Source organism: Hesperophylax consimilis, chromosome 9, assembly GCF_061612785.1.
Source record: "Hesperophylax consimilis isolate HC1 chromosome 9, BYU_Hcon_1.0, whole genome shotgun sequence".
NCBI lineage: Eukaryota > Metazoa > Arthropoda > Insecta > Trichoptera > Limnephilidae > Hesperophylax > Hesperophylax consimilis.
The window spans coordinates 19,030,789-19,049,739 of NC_142844.1; the positions used below are offsets into that span (position 1 = coordinate 19,030,789).

Consider the following 18,951-nt stretch of genomic DNA (forward strand, 5'->3'; position numbering starts at 1 on the left):
CCAAATTCTTTTTATTTCATTTCCTAAATCTGTGTATTTTCTTATTTTTTCGCTAACAGATTTTTGAATATTACAGGAATTTGGTATAGCGACATCAATGATATAAGTTATTTTTTTAATTTTGTCATGTAAAACTATATCGGGTCTATTATGACTAATCGCTCGGTCTGTTAGTATAGTTTTATCATAATATATTTTATAAAATTCGTTTTCTAAAAATGAATTTGGTTCGTATTCATAATATGGTACTACATTACGGCAGTCAATCAAGTTATGTTTAATTACCAAATTTTGGTGAATTATTTTTAAAACTTGATTGTGCCTAAATGTATACTCGGACGGTGCTAATATAGAACATCCCGATATAATATGTTCTATAGTTTCTTGTTACCTTTATTATTATTATTATTATTATTATTTATATTTTTTGTAATCTTCATAATTGTTTGTAAAATTTCAAATTACGAAATTGCGAATTGAATGAAGAAAGCCGGGAAATTGACTTCTTCGATTTATTTCTGAGTCGCGATGTTGTAAGTGGAGTTGTGGATGAAACCAACAGATACTTTGATCAAAGACCAATAAAGCATTCCTCCCGCAGTCACGAATGCATAAATGGAAGGATGTCATTATTGGCGAATTGTACATATTCATCGCATTGACTATGCTGATGGTTCGGAGTAAAAATGGTTGAATCCTTCATTACTGGACAACAGATAATGATGTGGAAAATTACATTTATGACCGACACTATGTAATTATTATTTTTTTGGTAAACTAATGTTAAATGTAAGACAAGATTTTTTATGCATAGCACAAAGGGTAACAATTATTTTTATAAGCAATAATTAGAAATGAAAGGACACGGGTTCAAGTCCCGTTGGCGTCATGTATCTTTTATCAGGAGATTTTTCAATGTGGATGAGTGTTTCAGGCTAATAATTATTGCTTCTAAAAATAATTGACACTATGTAAGTTTTACGATAAACCTTACAAATTACTATTTTGTGAGTGATTATTTCCAGGACACCTACATTTTTGAGCTAAATTCAAGTTTATTTACTTATTTCTAAATTAACCACTGATCGTTCTTTTATATTTATTTTTTTAACGTATACGTTAAACAATTGGTCATATTGGAAACTTATTATTGTTCTTCAAATCGTCAGATTGCAGAGTTAACAAAATATTAATAAGTAAGTTGCAACACTGAAAATTCAGGTCGTTTCTGGAGAACAATCGGCAAATATCTGACCCGTCGCATTAACTTTGAATAAAAAATTATAATAAAACTGCATTCATAAAATATGAAAGAAAGACGTACTTTTGACACATTTTTCTTTCTCATTCAGCCTCTCTTTAAGTTTCTTAATCAAATATGATACGCTAAAAAATTATGCTATCTTGTAACCTCTCCTTCATTCTCATAAGCGACACACGTAGCAGAAAGAGAGGTTACAAGGAAGTTCTCAATGTTGGATACGTATTCAACGCGTCCTTTTGTACGGCAGGCCGTGGCCCACTGTCAAGAGAAGGTGTGGAAGGAGGAGAAGCCAGCCCCCCGTGTGCGCAGGGCAGCCCAGAAGCTGTTGGGGGCCGAGAAGTGCACCTGGGGGCCCTCCTACTGGTGTCAAAATGAGGACCATGCCAATGAATGCAATGTTAGTTACCTTCTGTCTTTTTTGCCTATTTTCTCACCGGTTAACCAATATTTTGAAAACATATTGCAAGACTTCCTCTTGAGTGGTGCTATTTGTTTGTTGATCAACCATAAAATCCTTAACCCATAGATTATAGATATTAAATTTATTAAAACGAAAGACCAACATTCCCCAGTTCCGAATAACCTGACAATATTCGAATGAAAAAACAACATTACCATCATTATAAGCAGATTATGTTGCTTGTGCAACGATGTGGGACTTCTACAGAAGATGATTGATCCCACAATGCATTTGTCAACTCGGCCACCGACAAGTCATATTGATAGGCTAACATATCTGTCATACACACTCACTTAAGGCGATGCCATACGTAGTAATGCAAAATCATGTGTTTTTGGTTTGAAAATTTGGTCGCCTAGAAATGTTTCAGATGCTTTTTAAATACTGCAATTAGAATATATATCGGCCTTTAAAATAATCGAGTATTTTTTAGATAAGTCTTTTTATAAGCCCAGAAAAAAATAATGTAAAGGCCTATGAAAACTGCTTTAAAGTTCAAAATCTCCTACTTACGAACCCATTTTCGCTTATGATTTTATTGTATAATGTGGCAAATTAAGTTATTTATAAAATGATCAAAAAAAATTTAAATATTTATGCCTGAACATCAACAAAATAAAATAAAAGCACTTTTTGGCTATGTTTTTTTCTTGCATAAATCAAAACAGGCGGATGGTGTTAAGCGGGAATTTAAACCTTATCGCCATCTACGTAAGGGTTGTTATTGATAGCGGCTCAATTTAAAATATTACACGACGTAGTGCATCGCCTTAATGATTTTTTACTATTTTCTAAACAGGTTCTACCTACATTCCCTTCGCCTACCAAAATACACCTTCTAATATATTATGTGACAATATTAGAGGTGCGTTAGTTCCACAGGCTCTAGGCGCTTAGGACTAAGTGTTGTCATCACAATATAAAGAAAAAGGTTACGAAATACAAATGGCATGATGAACCATTTTCTTTTAGGGTTAAATAATGGAGCATTTTGGGGTGAAACAAGTTTTGTGCTAGTTGCACATATTAATACACATAATCACGTATTGTTGCATTGAGACATTCCGCTGAAAGCTGTGTTGTATCCCTCATTTTCATAAACGCATGTAATATGTGCGACCATGAAGCTATTATTATATTAATATTAATTATATTAATATCGCACTTAATGAGTCTAGGATTTATGCATAAAGGCATTCTTCTGATATATCTGTTGCATCCCTCATTTTACATTCACAAACGCATGTAACATGTGGGATAATGAAGCTCTCAATAGTGGATAAGCAAATCAACGCGTCCTTTTGTACGGCAGGCCATGGCCCACTGTCAAGAGAAGGTGTGGAAGGGGGAGAAGCCATCCCCCCGTGTGCGCAGGGCAGCCCAGAAGCTGGTTGGGGCCGAGAAGTGCACCTGGGGGCCCGGTTACTGGTGTCGGAATGAGGATCAAGCCAAGGAATGTAATGTAAGTCGGTAGCATTAAATGCATTGGCCTCATTTCTGACAGCTAAAAATATATTGATTTAGAATATTCAAAATTTTAAAATTTTAATGGACTTTCAAATAGAAGTAATTCGATGAATTCTGCAGAAATACCACAAAGCATAGACAGTGCCAAGAGTTCGGCAGAGTGGCGATCATCCGCTCAGACTTTGCTCGACATTTCGTCTTGGAAATTCCCCTACCAGTTAACTCTAAGGCTGCCTTTACACTTGTTAGTTTTTTCCTGTTAGTTTCTCACGTAAGCGACTTACGACAAATTTACCAATGTAAATGACACCATAAGTCGCTTATCGTAATTTATACCATGTTACAGAAGTTTTTCTTAAGTAAGTTTTTGACGGGTCTAATCGCTCACGCGGGAATTTACGGCTCTCTCACAGCTTATCAAAACAGATTGATAAGTTGAGAAGCTTACAATAAGTTTAGACATCACAGTCGGGATGGTAAAACAGAAATATGCAACACCAACAGTAAGATCCGGTCTTTCTGCCGTTGCTCCTCGGGACTTGTTTACTTGTCGCCATGAACAGCTTTATGAAATAATTCACTGCAATAATCTTATGGAGACTAACATAACATTATTTATCATTAACACAATTCCATGTTTAAAAAATGCCTGTGTAAATGTGTGATAATGATTCTAGTATTCGGCTTCATGAACTGATGGATCAGCTATCAAACTTCACAACAAATTAATATCTCCAATGAATGCATATAAAAATGCAATATAAGAATACATAGAAAACATTACCTGACGCCAAAATCGAAGAGTCACCATTAATTTTTCTAACTAACTAACTAATCATCACGCCGTTTCCCCGCAGGGGTAGGCTGAGAGGACGGACCGCCAAACAACTCGGTCTTGGCACACACTTCTTGCCTCATTAACATTCATACATCGTCTAGTACATACTCTTCTATTATTCTGACTCTTGTCATGGCCCGACTTGAGTATCTAGTTCACTTGGTCGTGCCATGTCTTCCTCGGGCGTCCCCGACTTTTGCTACCATTCACATTTGCATCTTATATTCTTCTTACACTCCTTTCTTCGCACATTCGCTCTACATGCCCAAACCATCTAAGCGTCCCTTTCTTGATCTTACTCATTACGCTTACATCAGTCTTGTACTCATTGCGGATCTCCGCATTTCTCACACAATCGTACATAGTGTTACACACATACGCCTTAGGAATCTCATTAATTTTTCAGCTGCTGAAATAGCATTCCGAAAACGAGTATCATTCTTTTTAATTAGCAGTCCAATCATTTCCAATATGTATTAGAAGTCAGTTGCTGTTATTTGGATAAAATTAAAGGATTGTTGTCGATCCTCAATTCTTACTACTGCCGTTAAACGAACGAAAGCCCCATCAGTACTTCTTCTTTGAAGCCAACTCCTAATCCAACACTCTCTACGGGCCCTTACATTTTTGTTTGACAAAATTGTGCATATTATCGCAGTGGAAATCCGTTGTGTGCGGAAATGGGGATCCATGATCTAACCGTAAATAAACAAATCCTATTATCAAATGTTACTAACTGACAGCTGTCAAAGTCGGCGGCAACGCATTGTTGTCAGGAAGCCATCTTACCAAAAATAGAATTACTGGTGTAGCGGTCTATGTGAGAAGTTCGTAAATTAAACTTCGAAATAACTTCCGTGAGCATTATTTACGATAGGTTGGATTCATATGTAAGTGCTCCCGTGAGTAACTTATCAAAAATTTACGAAAGTCGTAAATTTTATTCACAAGTGTAAACCCAGCCTAAGAGACAAAGTTGTACCGGCGCACTATGGTCCCCTTTGAGGAAACTAGCTAGACAAAAAGATTTTAACGATGTTTTTATTTATGTACAAAAATATTCTCATAACATTGAAAAATATCCATAGTATTATGTTCACATAGATAAAAAATTAAAAACAATACGCGCGATACGTGGCAACATTGTAAACATGACACTTTGGATGTGCCAATCGTTCGCCTAGCGGTCGGTCGCTTTCGGGTGCGCATGCTGTTCGATCGTTAGTGTTGTTATTTGAAATCAGAGAGAAATTACGCAAAGACAAAAATTGAAGTCTATAGTATGTTCTTTCAAATTAATTTAATTATTTTATAATTTTTCTATTCAACATTACTTTAATTATTAATTAAAAATCGTGAAAAAAGTATCAACATTTTCAATTATTTGCCAAAGTTTAATTAAACTTTCAAAATCGTGTACCAATTTGTACCACCAAACAAAACTAGTTTCATATAAAACCATTTTTTATGTATAATATCTTATAAAATTTGTTTGCTCAAACTTGCTCTTTTGTCATTTACAGAGCCTGTACCTACAGTCTATCGTTTGGATATTTTGGGGATTCTAGAAGTAAAGGGCACCTCAAAGTTGAATTGTGCTGCAATAAGGCAGTGTGTTTATGAACATATAAAATATTTTTTGAAGAAAAACAGTTTTAAAAGTCTCGAGGATAGTTTCATTATGAAAAAATCGCTTCGTTTCTATTAATATTTCATAGAAAATGGTTTGAAGTCGGAAGAAGTACTTTAAAACTGATGTTTAAACACGCAAAATGGCTTAACACAGTTTTTATTCTTCCTGTAGTGATGCGCGATGAAGGACTACGTGGTAGACCAGAAAAAAAATGGTTTGTGCTCGTCAAAAAGTTTTGCGTATTTTGCTGAAAAAAATAAATGTCTTCTGAACTTTCGAAGTCCACAAGAACTATCTCATGCTACTCAAATCAGCTTGAGGTCACATGGAAAACGGGATGCTGCCAAAATACTAACGAAATATTCTGAATCGATAGTAAACTTCTGTTCCAGCGAAGAAAATACAGAAGTCTGTTAACAAAGCCACTGTTGGAACATTAGCATTTAATAAGAGTGATGATAGCGACTCGGCCAGTTGTTCATTAACAAAAAATGTCATTTGGTTTTGTTCTTATATTATGTTAAAAAAATATTTTTAACTAATAACTTTAAATAAGTACTTCGTTATGACTTAACCGAACCATTATACTATACGCATTTTATTAGTAATTAATTTTGTTTTAAAAATTCCGTAACAATGGCTAAAATAAATGTATATTTTTTTAAGTATTTTTTTTATTATATTGTGACCCTTTTGCGTCAAATGCCATGAAAAAATATTTTTGTCTAGCTAGATTGGGATTTGGGACCACTGTGCGGCGGTGTTATGTTTGCAAAAACAAGTTCAGACTCGTCATTGGTGCAGTGATTATAAAATAGCCTTATGCCCTACAAAATGTTTTAAAATATATCGCAGGTTCCGAAATTTTTAACACTCATGAAAAAGAACTCGCCCTACCAATGTAATGTGTGGTCACCCTCTTCAATGAAGATGCAGCGTACCGTGAATGTGTGTGTTTAAATGGGACAAATTATTTTAGTTTCTAGAAATTCATTTGTTTTTGGTTATAGGTTGAAAATAAAAATTTCATGCTTTGACACTAAGTAAGTTTTACGATAAACCTTACTAATTACTATTTTGTGAGTGATTATTTCCAGGACACCTACATTGTTGAGGTAAATTCAAGTTTATTTATTTATTTCTAAATTAACCACTGGTCATTCTGTTATATTTATTTTTTTAACGTATAAGTTAAACAATTGGTCATATTGCAAAATTTATTGTTTCCCTTCAAATCGTCAGATTGCAGAGTTAACAAAATATTAATATATAAGTTGCAACACTTAAAATTCAGGTCGTTTCTGGAGAACAATCAGCAAATGTCTGACCAGTCGCATAAGGGTTAACTTTGATTAAAAATTCTAAAAAAACTGCATTCTTAAAGCCTGAAAGAAAGTTGTACTTTTGACACATTTTTCTTTCTCATTCAGCCTCTCTTTAAGTTTTATTTATCAAATATAATATCTTGTAACCTCTCCCTCATTCTCATAAGCGACGCACATAGCAGAAAAAGAGATTACAAGGAAGTTCTCAATGTTGGATATGAATTCAATGCGTCCTTCTGTACGGCAGGCCATGGCCCACTGTCAAGAGAAGGTGTGGAAGGGGGAGAAGCCAGCTCCCTGTGTTCGCAGGGCAGCCCAGAAGCTGATTGGGGCCGAGAAATGCACCCGGGGGCCCGGTTACTGGTGTCAGAATGAGGATCAAGCCAAGGAATGTAATGTAAGTCGGTAGCATTAAATGCATTGGCCTCATTTCTGACAGCTAAAAATATACATATTGATTTTGATGATTCAAAATTTTTTAATTTTAATGGACTTTCAAATAGAAGTAATTCGACGAATTCTGCAGAAATACCATAAAGCAGAGACAGCGCCAAGAGTTCGGCAGTGTGGCGATCATCCTCTCGGACTTTGCGCTCGTCATTAGTGCAGTGACTATAAAGTTGCCTTATGACTTACAAAATGTTTTTAAATATATCACACAACTCGAAATTTCTAATTGATATAACACTCCTCGCCCTACCAAACTAATGTGTGGTCACCCTTTTCAATGCCGACGCAGCAAGCGTACCATGAATGTGTGTGCGTAAGAGGGACGATTTTTTTTATTGTCTAAAAATTTGTTTACATTTGTTCGTTAAAAAAAAAAGTTTTTTATGATTTAAAATTATGTGGAAAAGTACATTTATGACCGACACTAAGTAAGTTTTACGATAAACTTTACAAATGACTATCTTGTGAGTGATTATTTCCAGGACACCTACATTTTATAAGGTAAATTCAAGTTTATTTATTTATTTCAAATTAACCACTGATCGTTCTGTTATATTTATTTTTTTAACGTATACGTTAAACAATTGGTCATATTGCAAAATTTATTGTTTCTCTTCAAATCGTCAGATTGCAGAGTTAACAAAATATTAATAAATAAGTTGCAACACTGTACAACGCCGTTCACGCCGTTTCCGAGGAACAATCAGCAAATATCTGACCCGTCATATGGTCATAGTAGAAAAGGAGGTTACAATGTTCTCAATGTTGGATACGTATTCAACGCGTCCTTTTGTACGGCAGGCCGTGGCCCACTGTCAAGAGAAGGTGTGGAAGGGGGAGAAGCCAGCCCCCCGTGTGCGCAGGGCAGCCCAGAAGTTGTTGGGGGCCGAGAAGTGCACCTGGGGGCCCTCCTACTGGTGTCAAAATGAGGACCATGCCAATGAATGCAATGTTAGTTACCTTCTATCTTTTTGCCTATTTTCTCACCGGTTAACCAATATTTTGAAAACATATTGCAAGACTTCCTCTTGAATGGTGCTATTTTTTTGTTGATCAACCATAAAATCCCTAACCCATAGTATTAAATTTATTAAAAATAAATACCAACATTCCGGGTTCTGAATAATCTGACAATATTCGAATGAAAAAAACAATATTACCATCATTATAAGCAGATTATGTTGCTTGTGCAATGATGAGGGACTTATCCAGAATATGATTGATCCCACAATGCATTTGTCAACTCGGCCACCGACTATTGGCCTAATATTGATACGCTAACATATCTGTCATACACACTCACTTAATGATTTTTTACTATTTTTATCAACCGGGTGTGAAGAACTTGGTTCTACCTACATTCCCTTCGCCTACCAATATACACCTTCTAATAAGTGACAATATTAGAGGTGCGTTAGTTCCACAGGCTCTAGGCGCTTAGGACTAAGTGTTGTCATCACGATATAAAGAAAAAGGTTACGAAATACAAATGGCATGATGAACCATTTTCTTTTTGGGTTAAATAATGGACCAGTTTGGGGTGAAACAGATTTGTGCTAGTTGCACATATTAATTTAAACACATAATAACGCATTTTTGCATTAAGACATTCCGCTGATAGCTGTGTTGTATCCCTCATTTTACATTCACAAACGCATGTAACATGTGGGATAATGAAGCTCTCAATAGTGGATAAGCGTATCAATGCATCCTTTTGTATGGCAGACTGTGGCCTACTGTCAAGAAAAGGTTTGGAAGGGGCAGAAGCCTGCTTCTCGTAAGCGCAGGGTTGCCCAGCAAATGTACGGGGCCGAGAAGTGCACCCGGGGGCCCGGTTACTGGTGTCAGAATGAGGATCACGCCAAGGAATGTGATGTAAGTCATTAACATTAAATGCATTGACCTCATTTCTGACAGCTAAAAATATATAGATTTTGTTGATTGATCTTATAAATGGATCTACACGTTTGTACAGTTGGGTTCCTCTTTTCAAAATGATGAATCTGGACAATTCGTTTTGATTAATGTACCTAAAAAAATATGTACCCCTCGGGTTAATTTGTTCTCTTTTGGGAACAGCTCGTATTGTCTCATAGAAATCGTTGTGTCCTTTCCTGTCACGGTGAGAACTATGATCTAAACGGTGTTCGAAAGATAAAATACCACGCTTTATTTTCAAATCTCGAAAATTTTCCACAGAATAATTCAAATGAACACCTCTATAAAACCAAAGGTTGCGACTGCAATTTGAGATAAATTTATGAAACTTTGTGAATTTTTAATTAATTATTTTTATGTGAACCATAAAAATGAAGTGACAGTAATGTGTATAACACATTTCATAATTCGTCGTGCTTTGTAATGAGAACTTTATTATTTTGATTTAACCTGTTAACCTAGCGGGACGTATAAATATGTCAAACGTAAACAGTATCGGGTACGGGTAGGACATATGAATAGGTCCTTGAAATATATGTTGTGCCCTGGAACGGGCGGGACTTATATTTCGGAGCATATCACACGGAAATTGAGTTTTGAATTTTTACATATTATAATTTTTTAAACTCAATTTCTATTTTATTTGTGTGCTTTTGTTTATTGTTCTGTAATTGTTACCTTTTTATATTTTTTGTAATCTTTATAATCGTTTGTAAAATTTCAAATTTTTTAATTCGATGTTTCCATTTTTATAATGCATAAATAAAAAAATAATGTAATAATAATTTACACCCTCCGGGCGTGTACTGACACGTACTAGTGAAAGAGTTCGCGCCCGTTATATGCTGCGTAATTCAAAACGTAACTCCCCGGTTAACAGGTTAAACAATGGAAGATGAAGATGAACGACACGTTTTAGAGATTGATTTCTATTTTACCATGAGTGAAGATGATGAGTATACTGGTGGAAAATATAGAGGATTCAGATGTTCCTTCAGAAATAAGTGATGGTGACATTAAGAAATCGGACTTATTAGAAATTAATCCCCCGGCAGAAATAAATGGATAGATTTAGTATTCAACCAGCAAACTGGATTACGAAATTGCGAATTGAATGAAGAAAGCCGGGAAATTGACTTCTTCTATTTATTTCTGAGTCGCGATGTTGTAAGCGGAGTTGTGGATGAAACCAACAGATACTTTGATCAAGTCAAGACCAATAAAGTATTCCTCCCGCAGTCACGAATGCATAAATGGAAAGATGTCATTATTGGCGAATTGTACATATTCATCGCATTGACTATGCTGATGGTTCGGAGTAAAAATGGTCGAATCCTTCATTACTGGACAACAGATAATGATGTGGAAAATTACATTTATGACCGACACTAAGTAAGTTTTACGATAAACCTTACAAATTACTATTTTGTGAGTGATTATTTCCAGGACACCTACATTTTAGAGGTAAATTCAAGTTTATGTACTTATTTCTAAATTAACCACTGATCGTTCAGTTATATTTATTTTTTTAACGTATATGTTAAACAATTGGTCATATTGCAAAATTTATTGTTTTTCTTCAAATCGTCAGATTGCAGAGTTAACAAAATATTAATAAATAAGGAATTTCCGAGGAACAATCAGCAAATATCTGACCCGTCGCATTAACTTTGAATAAAAAATTATAATAAAACTGCATTCATAAAGTATGAAGGAGAGATGTACTTTTGACACATTTTTCTTTCTTATTCAGCCTCTCTTTAATTTTCTAAATCAAATATGATACGCTAAAAAATTATGCTATCTTGTAACCTCTCCCTCATTCTCATAAGCGCCACACGTAGCAGAAAGAGAGGTTACAAGGAAGTTCTCAATGTTGGATACGTATTCAACACGTCCTTTTGTACGGCAGGCCGTGGCCCACTGTCAAGAGAAGGTGTGGAAGGGGGAGAAGCCAGCCCCCCGTGTTCGCAGGGCAGCCCAGAAGCTGTTGGGGGCCGAGAAGTGCACCTGGGGGCCCTCCTACTGGTGTCAAAATGAGGACCATGCCAATGAATGCAATGTTAGTTACCTTCTGTCTTTTTTGCCTATTTTCTCACCGGTTTACCAATATTTTGAAAACATATTGCAAGACTTCCTCTTGAGTGGTGCTGTTTGTTTGTTGATCAACCATAAAATCCTTAACCCATAGATTATAGATATTAAATTTATTAAAACGAAAGACCACCATTCCCGGGTTCCGAATAACCTGCCAATATTCGAATGAAAAAACAACATTACCATCATTATAAGCAGATTATGTTGCTTGTGCAATGATGGGGGGATTTATCCAGAAGTTGATTGATCCCACAATGCATTTGTCAACTCTGCCACCCCACCGGTCATATCGAAATTTATTCATACGCCCATTGGGCTTTTACATAATTAGTTCATAAAAAAAAATAATATTCTGAAGATTGCAAGTTCACAAAAGTAATAGTAAAAAATACATATAACCATATCCATTTGACTTATTATAACAGCAAGTAAATAGTACAAAAATAAGAATAAGAATATTCCTACTCCTAAGTTATACAGACTTAAATTAGATAATAAGAAATGTAAAGTTTATATGTAAATGCTAGGTAGTGGCAGCAGTAACATGATACAATACGACACATAGTGTATGAGGCCTTTGAGTTAGAAAGCTAACGAAATAATTATTGGCAGTATTGTTAACAAATATACTGCGTTTGACTGGTTGTAGTGGCCTGCTAAATCGAGGGCGATCGGTCAACCATTTTACATAGTTTATATAAAAAAATATTGTGAAGATTATAAATATAGAATAGTAAAGCAATAATATAACATTCACCATTAGACATATAAAACAAAGCAAATCTAAACATGATAGTTTGTAGGTATAAGCCTGTTTTCTCAATCTTCAGGAAATAATTCAAAAGAGGTGCAATAGCTAGATGTTTATTGTTTTATTTTAAAAGTTCTAATATTTTGGTTTTAAATTTGGAAACCGATTGGAAATGATAGACATCGATTGAACTATATTTGTTTCCAAGTGTGTGAAGCCTTTGAATTAGAGAGTTTACGAAGTAATTATTGGCAGATTTGGTAACAAAATATAGAGCATTTAAACGGGTATCATGGGCAGGTATACGCAAATTAATTAAGCTCGTTAAATCGAGGGCGTCCAGGTTGCCATTTGATATATTGAAAAGGCAAACTAAGTCATTCACTGTGCGTCTTGTAGTTAAATCACTTAGGTTTAGTAATTCCATTAGACATGTATAATTAAGTTCTTCGATTGGTATTCCAAGTTTGTAATTAATAAACCTTAGAAACTTATGTTATACTCTTTCGATTTTTTGTTGATGAGTCTTATAAAATGGAGCCCAGATTGTTGAGTTGTACTCCAAATTACTTCTTACCAACCCAGTATAAAGCAATTTGAAGGAATTAATTGTTTTAAATTCTTTTATAGTCCTCAGAATGAACCCCAGGCATTTCATGGCCTTGTTGGTTATTTCATTTATATGAGGAACAAAAGTTAATTTACTGTCAAATAATATACCAAGGTCCTTAATTTGTTCGACTCTTTTTAGGAAATTGTTGTCGATGCTATATTGATATTTAATGGGATTTTTGATTCGGGTAAAAGTTATTGATTGACATTTTTCAATGTTGAGAAACAGTTCATTAAGGGTGCACCACTCTTGTAGCCTCACAAGATTTGATTGCAATACGCTACAGTCATTATGATTAGTTATTTTTTTGTAAATTTTTAAATCGTCAGCAAATAAAAGTATCATAACTCCATCAAAGATGGTAGTTATGTCGTTGATAAACAAGGAAAATAACACTGGGCCCAGATGTGACCCCTGTGGGACTCCGGTGAAGATTTCAAAGTGATGTGAAAAATGTGAATTGATTTTTACTAATATTTTTCTTTTGTGAAGGTAGCTTTCGAACCATCTTAAAATATGCCCGGTTATACCTAGGGATCCTAGTTTGTTTAAAAGAATTTTATGTGAGACTTTGTCGAAAGCCTTACTAAAGTCTGTGTACACTACGTCTGTTTGAAGACGATTGTTCATGGAATTAGTTATATATTCCTGATATATCATTAAGTTTGTTAGAGTAGATCTTTTTGCTATGAAACCGTGTTGTCGATGTGAAATTACTTTATTGATTTCAGGCGAGAGTTTAGAGAGCAGGGCAGATTCAAGTATTTTCCGGATTGACGACTGGATACAGATAGGTCTATAGTTGGATATATCAGATTTATCACCTTTCTTGAATATTGGAGACAGAAAGCTTGTTTTCCATTTTTTCGGAAAAATGCCAGTTTTTATGGACAAATTAAAAAGTTTAGTTAGAGGATAAGTCAATACTGATGAGCATTTCGATAAGAAGATTGGTGGAATGTTATCAGGACCATCCGATTTGTTAAGGTCAAGGGATTTTAATTTGGTTCTTATATCACGTTCTTCAAATACGCATTGATTGAAATCGATGTTATTATTATTAGGTGTTGTGGCGTCGAGCATTGGTGAGTTGTTGGTAGAAGCATAGATTTTACTGAAGAATTCGGCAAACAGATTAACAACTTCTTGGGAATTATCGGCCGTTTTGTTATCTAAATACATGTTAGAGGGAATACCGGATTCATTGTTGTTAAGTAATTTTGAAAATTTAAAGATGTTATGGGGGTTGGCAAGAGCCAATTCTTCACAGTTGTCGATGCACTTTTTATAACATTGCTTGGACATTTTTTTGGTTGACTTTCTGAGTTTGTTAAATTTAGCGTAATCAATAGGATCGCGTGTTGATTTGTAGATTTTATGAGCTATTTTTTTGTCTCTAATTATTTTAATGAGATCGTTACTAAACCACTTTGTGTAGTTATGTACATACATTTTTGAGACAGGTACAAGCGAATCAATAGATTTATTTAAAATTGAGTAAAATTTATCTACCATTTCATTTATGTTTTCTTCAGAGTCCAAGAAGTTCCAGTCAGTTGAAGATAAAAGATATGCTAACATATCTGTCATACACCCTCACTTAATGATTTTTTACTATTTTTATCAACCGGGTGTGAAGAACCAGGTTCTACCTACATTCCCTTCGCCTACCAAAATACACCTTCTAATAAGTGACAATATTGGAGGTACGTTAGTTCCACAGGCTCTAGGCGCTTAGGACTAAGTGTTGTCATCACAATATAAAGAAAAAGGTTGCGAAATACAAATGGCATGATGAACCATTTTCTTTTAGGGTTAAATAATGGAGCATTTTGGGGTGAAACAAGTTTTGCGGTAGTTGCACATATTAATACACATAATAACGCATTGTTGCATTTAGAATTTCCGCTGAGAGCTGTGTTGTATCCCTCTATGAAGCTATTATATTAATCTAATATATTATATTAATATCGCACTAAATGAGTCTAGAATTTATGCATAAAGGCATTCTTCTGATATCTCTGTTGCATCCCTCATTTTACATTCACAAACGCATGTAACATGTGGGATAATGAAGCTCTCAATAGTGGATAAGCATATCAATGTATCTTTTTGTATGGCAGGCTGTTGCCCACTGTCAAGAAAAGGTTTGGAAGGGGGAGAAGCCAGCCTCCCGTGTACGCAGGGCTGCCCAGGAGCTGTTGGGGGCTAAGAAGTGCACCCGGGGGCCCGGTTACTGGTGTGCGAATGAGGATCAAGCCAAGGAATGTAATGTAAGTCATTAGCATTAAATGCATTGACCTCATTTCAGACAGCTAAAAATATATTAATTTTGATGATTGATCTTATAAGTATGACTAGCACTTATAAATAGATCTACACGTTTGTACAGTAGGGGGCTTCGTTTAAGGATACAGTTTAGTACCTCTTTTCAAAATGATGAATCTGGATAATTCATTTTGATATGTATGAATGTACATAAAAAAATATGTACCCTTCCGGCTAATTTGTTCTCTTTTGGGAACAGCTTGTACTGTCTCATTCATAGAAATCGTTGTGTCCCTTCCTGTCATGGTGAGAACTATGATCTAAACCAGAGGTTCCCAAAGTGGTCTATATAGACCCCCAAGGGTCGATATCGGCTTGCTGGGGGGTCTATGTCAGCGAGAAAAAAATTTGGGGGTCCACGAGATTCAAATAGGGGTACATACGAGCGGACCCCCATTTACCTTAAGTCAACATTTGGGAGTTCCGTAACTGACAAAATAGACCTAACACAAATATAATAGACTGAGAATTTACTTATTTGATATTTGTATTTTTATATTTCGTAAAATTGTTAATTGAGGTTCATAAATAGAGTCTACGTTCCCTTTCTCGTCAGAATTAATATTTTCAAGCAAAACATTGCACATTGGAAGCCGCGAATTTTCCTAGTTCCCCCAACTTGTTTTTGAAAAACATTTTTTTTTTGTGTTTTAAAAGAAAGACAAACATTCCCGGGTTACGAATAACCTGACAATATTTGAAAATCTCCTACTACCACCACAGTAAGCTGAAAATGTTGCTTGTGTTGTGATGGAGGACTTAGCCAGCCGAGGAATTGAATACACTACACCTGGGTGGGACCCAAACGCGATGTCAACTCGGCCACCGACCGGTCAAAACATCCAGGGTAATAATTACGTTCAACATTTAAATGCACATCACAAAGACTTCAAAACTAGGTTTGAGGACATTTTGACTAAGGAAATGCAACGTTGAAGAATCGGAAAACATTTGACAAGAAGAAATGACCGGAATAAGCACTGACAAAGAACTTAAGGGGCAGTTCTGTAGGGCTAGCTACAGAAAGAAATTCCCGTTGCTTATCCTGCTTCATTTTCATTTGGTGTAATACCTCACAAGGGTGCCCCTGTCTGCACAATGTAAAGACAGAGCAACTATACCGCCACCCGATTGTTGGGCAGGCAAGGGAAGGGTATCTTTTTACTAAAAAAATAAATGATTATCAGATGGGACGTTAATAGTTTTAGGAAAATTATATATTCGGCAGGCAGGGGGTCTACGGAAAAAAAAAATTTGGCAAGTGGTCTACGAGGCAAAAAAGTTTGGGAACCTCTGATCTAAACGGTGTTAGAAAGATAAAACACCACTCTATATTTTCAAATCTAGAAATATTTCAACAGAATAATTCAGATGAACGAACACCTCTATGAAACCAAAGGTTCTGACTGCAATTTGAGATAAATTTATGAAACTTTGTGAATTTTTTACTAATTATTTTTATATGAAATGACTAAAAGTGAAGTGACAATAATATGCATCACACATTTGTATAATAAAATGTGTATTTTTTTTCAATATCAATTATTTTAGTTCGGTGTTTAGATGATAAAACAATATGTGAGCGATTTTATTAAAATTTTATGTTTGTGCTCAAAATTTTTAAATTTCAAAAATTATTTGCTATTCATTCCTAACTAGCTGACGTGTACCCGGGGTGCTCGACTTTTCTATACTTTCAATAAATTATATATATTACATGATTATATTTATATTATATTAATATCGCACTAAATGAGTCTAGGATTTATGCATAAAGGCATTCTTCTGATATATCTGTTGCATCCCTCATTTTACATTCACAAACGCATGTAACATGTGGGATAATGAAGCTCTCAATAGTGGATAAGCAAATCAATGCATCCTTTTGTATGGCAGGCTGTGGCCCACTGTCAAGAAAAGGTTTGGAAGGGGGAGAAGCCAGCCTCCCGTGTACGCAGGGCTGCCCAGGAGCTGTTGGGGGCTAAGAAGTGCACCCGGGGGCCCGGTTACTGGTGTGCGAATGAGGATCAAGCCAAGGAATGTAATGTAAGTCATTAGCATTAAATGCATTGACCTCATTTCAGACAGCTTAAAATATATTGATTTTACAAGTATGACTAGCACTTATAAGTAGATCTACACGTTTGTACAGTTGGGGGCTTCGCTTAAGGATACAGTTTAGATACGCTTAAGAATACAGTTATTAAAAAGCCTTTTTAAGGGCTACGTTACGCGGGTAAACCGAGAACATCATTCTACATATATATATAAACCTTCCCAAAGGAATTCTCTAAATGATAGTGAAAACTCTATCAAACTCCGTTGCACAGTTTAGATTTTAGAAGAACTAAGTGCACAAACAGACAGAAGCGGATAGTGACTTGGTTTAAATACTATTTAGAGATAATAAAATTACAAAGTGTATTTCAACACCTTTCAAAATCAGTTTTTATTTTTTAAATACTTTCACAAATATTAATTTACTTGGTTTTTATTTCAAATGGAAATACTCGAACCTTCCTACAGAATTGCCAAAGGAGTTAAAGATACTTGTACCGTAAATAAATAACCTACGTAAATAGGCTTTCTATACTTGAGCCGTCTTACTTATTAGATTCTCGATCCTCGAACCCATCAGCGAGCTGTAACTGTTGCAGACACAGTAACCAGGCTCAAGGGTACCCAAGGGCTATTAGACGTCTAGCGAACCATGTCCACACTACGATTTTCGGTTAGAGCTCGCTGATAACAGAGAAAAAGTAACCTACTTTAGCCGCCTATTCATCTTTGGCATAGTTAAAGCACGCCATGGTAATAAGTCAAGTTTTCCACCATTCCGACCTTACGTGCAGCATAATATTTACACCCCGTTTATAAGTAAGACAGAAGGTTTATTGAAGTCAAAGGTGTCAGTTAAATATCTGTGTTTTTCATAATTGAGAAGCTGGATGCATTAACAACTTCTGATGAAAATTTTATTCAAACTTTTCCTTGTAGCTCCATCTGTGTGTAACCTACAGAAGTAAATTTACACAGCAGATCAAGAAGGGATTGGATATACCAAAAAAGCGATGGCAGCAATAACGGCTTGTCCGCGTTTAAGTTGTTATCGCATATTGCTCCATTTATTAAAAAAATATTGTGTACTTAATACTAATTTAATGTGTTTTTTTTTCTTTCAGGCTCTCCAGCATTGTCAGGAAAGGGTTTGGAAAGCATCATCGCCTGCACCCAAAAAGTAATCCATTTCTCAGCTATAGAATGCTGCAGATGGAACTGTATCAAGTTATGTTAAATAACCATTTGAGATCTTAGAATTTTATTGTTTATGCCTTAATAACGGAGACTATTATTTCGTAGTGCATTATATTTTGAAATTCCCTGAGTTTTCCCATTTAGTTAAATTAGATTTCTTTTAAATTTTTGTGTGTTTCGTATTATTATATTTTTTTTAAAGAGTAAAGATTTTTTTAAACAAAAATCATTGAAGTTTTAGCTGTTTTCTTATTTTCAAAACTGTGATAAGAGTTTTTTTTTTGTTTTTTGTGAAAGTACATACATTTCATAAGAAAAAGTGTGAAGCAAATAATAATATTATGTAATTTCTTACCATTTTCTTTTGTATGTTCCAAGGAAATAATAAAAAACTGAATATTACATTGCTACAATTTTATTTGAGTTTGCACTGAAATTTGATTGCTTTGAAACTAGAGCACAGTATTCATAGATAAAAAGTGTGTTGCACCCTAATACCACAAATAACAAAGATAAATAATGAAAAACAAAC

The 18,951-nt window shown here is 35.0% G+C and overlaps 1 protein-coding gene across 9 annotated transcripts in view; it reads left to right on the plus strand.

The window, feature by feature from the left end:
- The window catches only part of Sap-r (prosaposin), a 77,828-nt gene extending 59,007 nt beyond the window's left edge, over window positions 1-18,821 (plus strand). For 6 of the 9 annotated variants that reach the window (XM_089635697.1, XM_089635702.1, XM_089635699.1 and 3 more), the window contains 6 exons: window positions 1,512-1,661; window positions 8,239-8,388; window positions 11,288-11,437; window positions 14,960-15,109; window positions 17,061-17,210; window positions 18,347-18,821. In XM_089635697.1, coding sequence (XP_089491823.1) covers window positions 1,512-1,661; window positions 8,239-8,388; window positions 11,288-11,437; window positions 14,960-15,109; window positions 17,061-17,210; window positions 18,347-18,406 — 810 coding nt within the window. In that variant the 3' untranslated portion in view covers window positions 18,407-18,821. Of the gene's footprint in view, window positions 1-1,511; window positions 1,662-3,036; window positions 3,214-8,238; window positions 8,389-11,287; window positions 11,438-14,959; window positions 15,110-17,060; window positions 17,211-18,346 lie in introns of those variants that run through there. The other 3 variants (XM_089635704.1, XM_089635701.1, XM_089635705.1) reach the window with 3 other exon arrangements.
- Window positions 18,822-18,951: the final 130 nt, after the last annotated feature.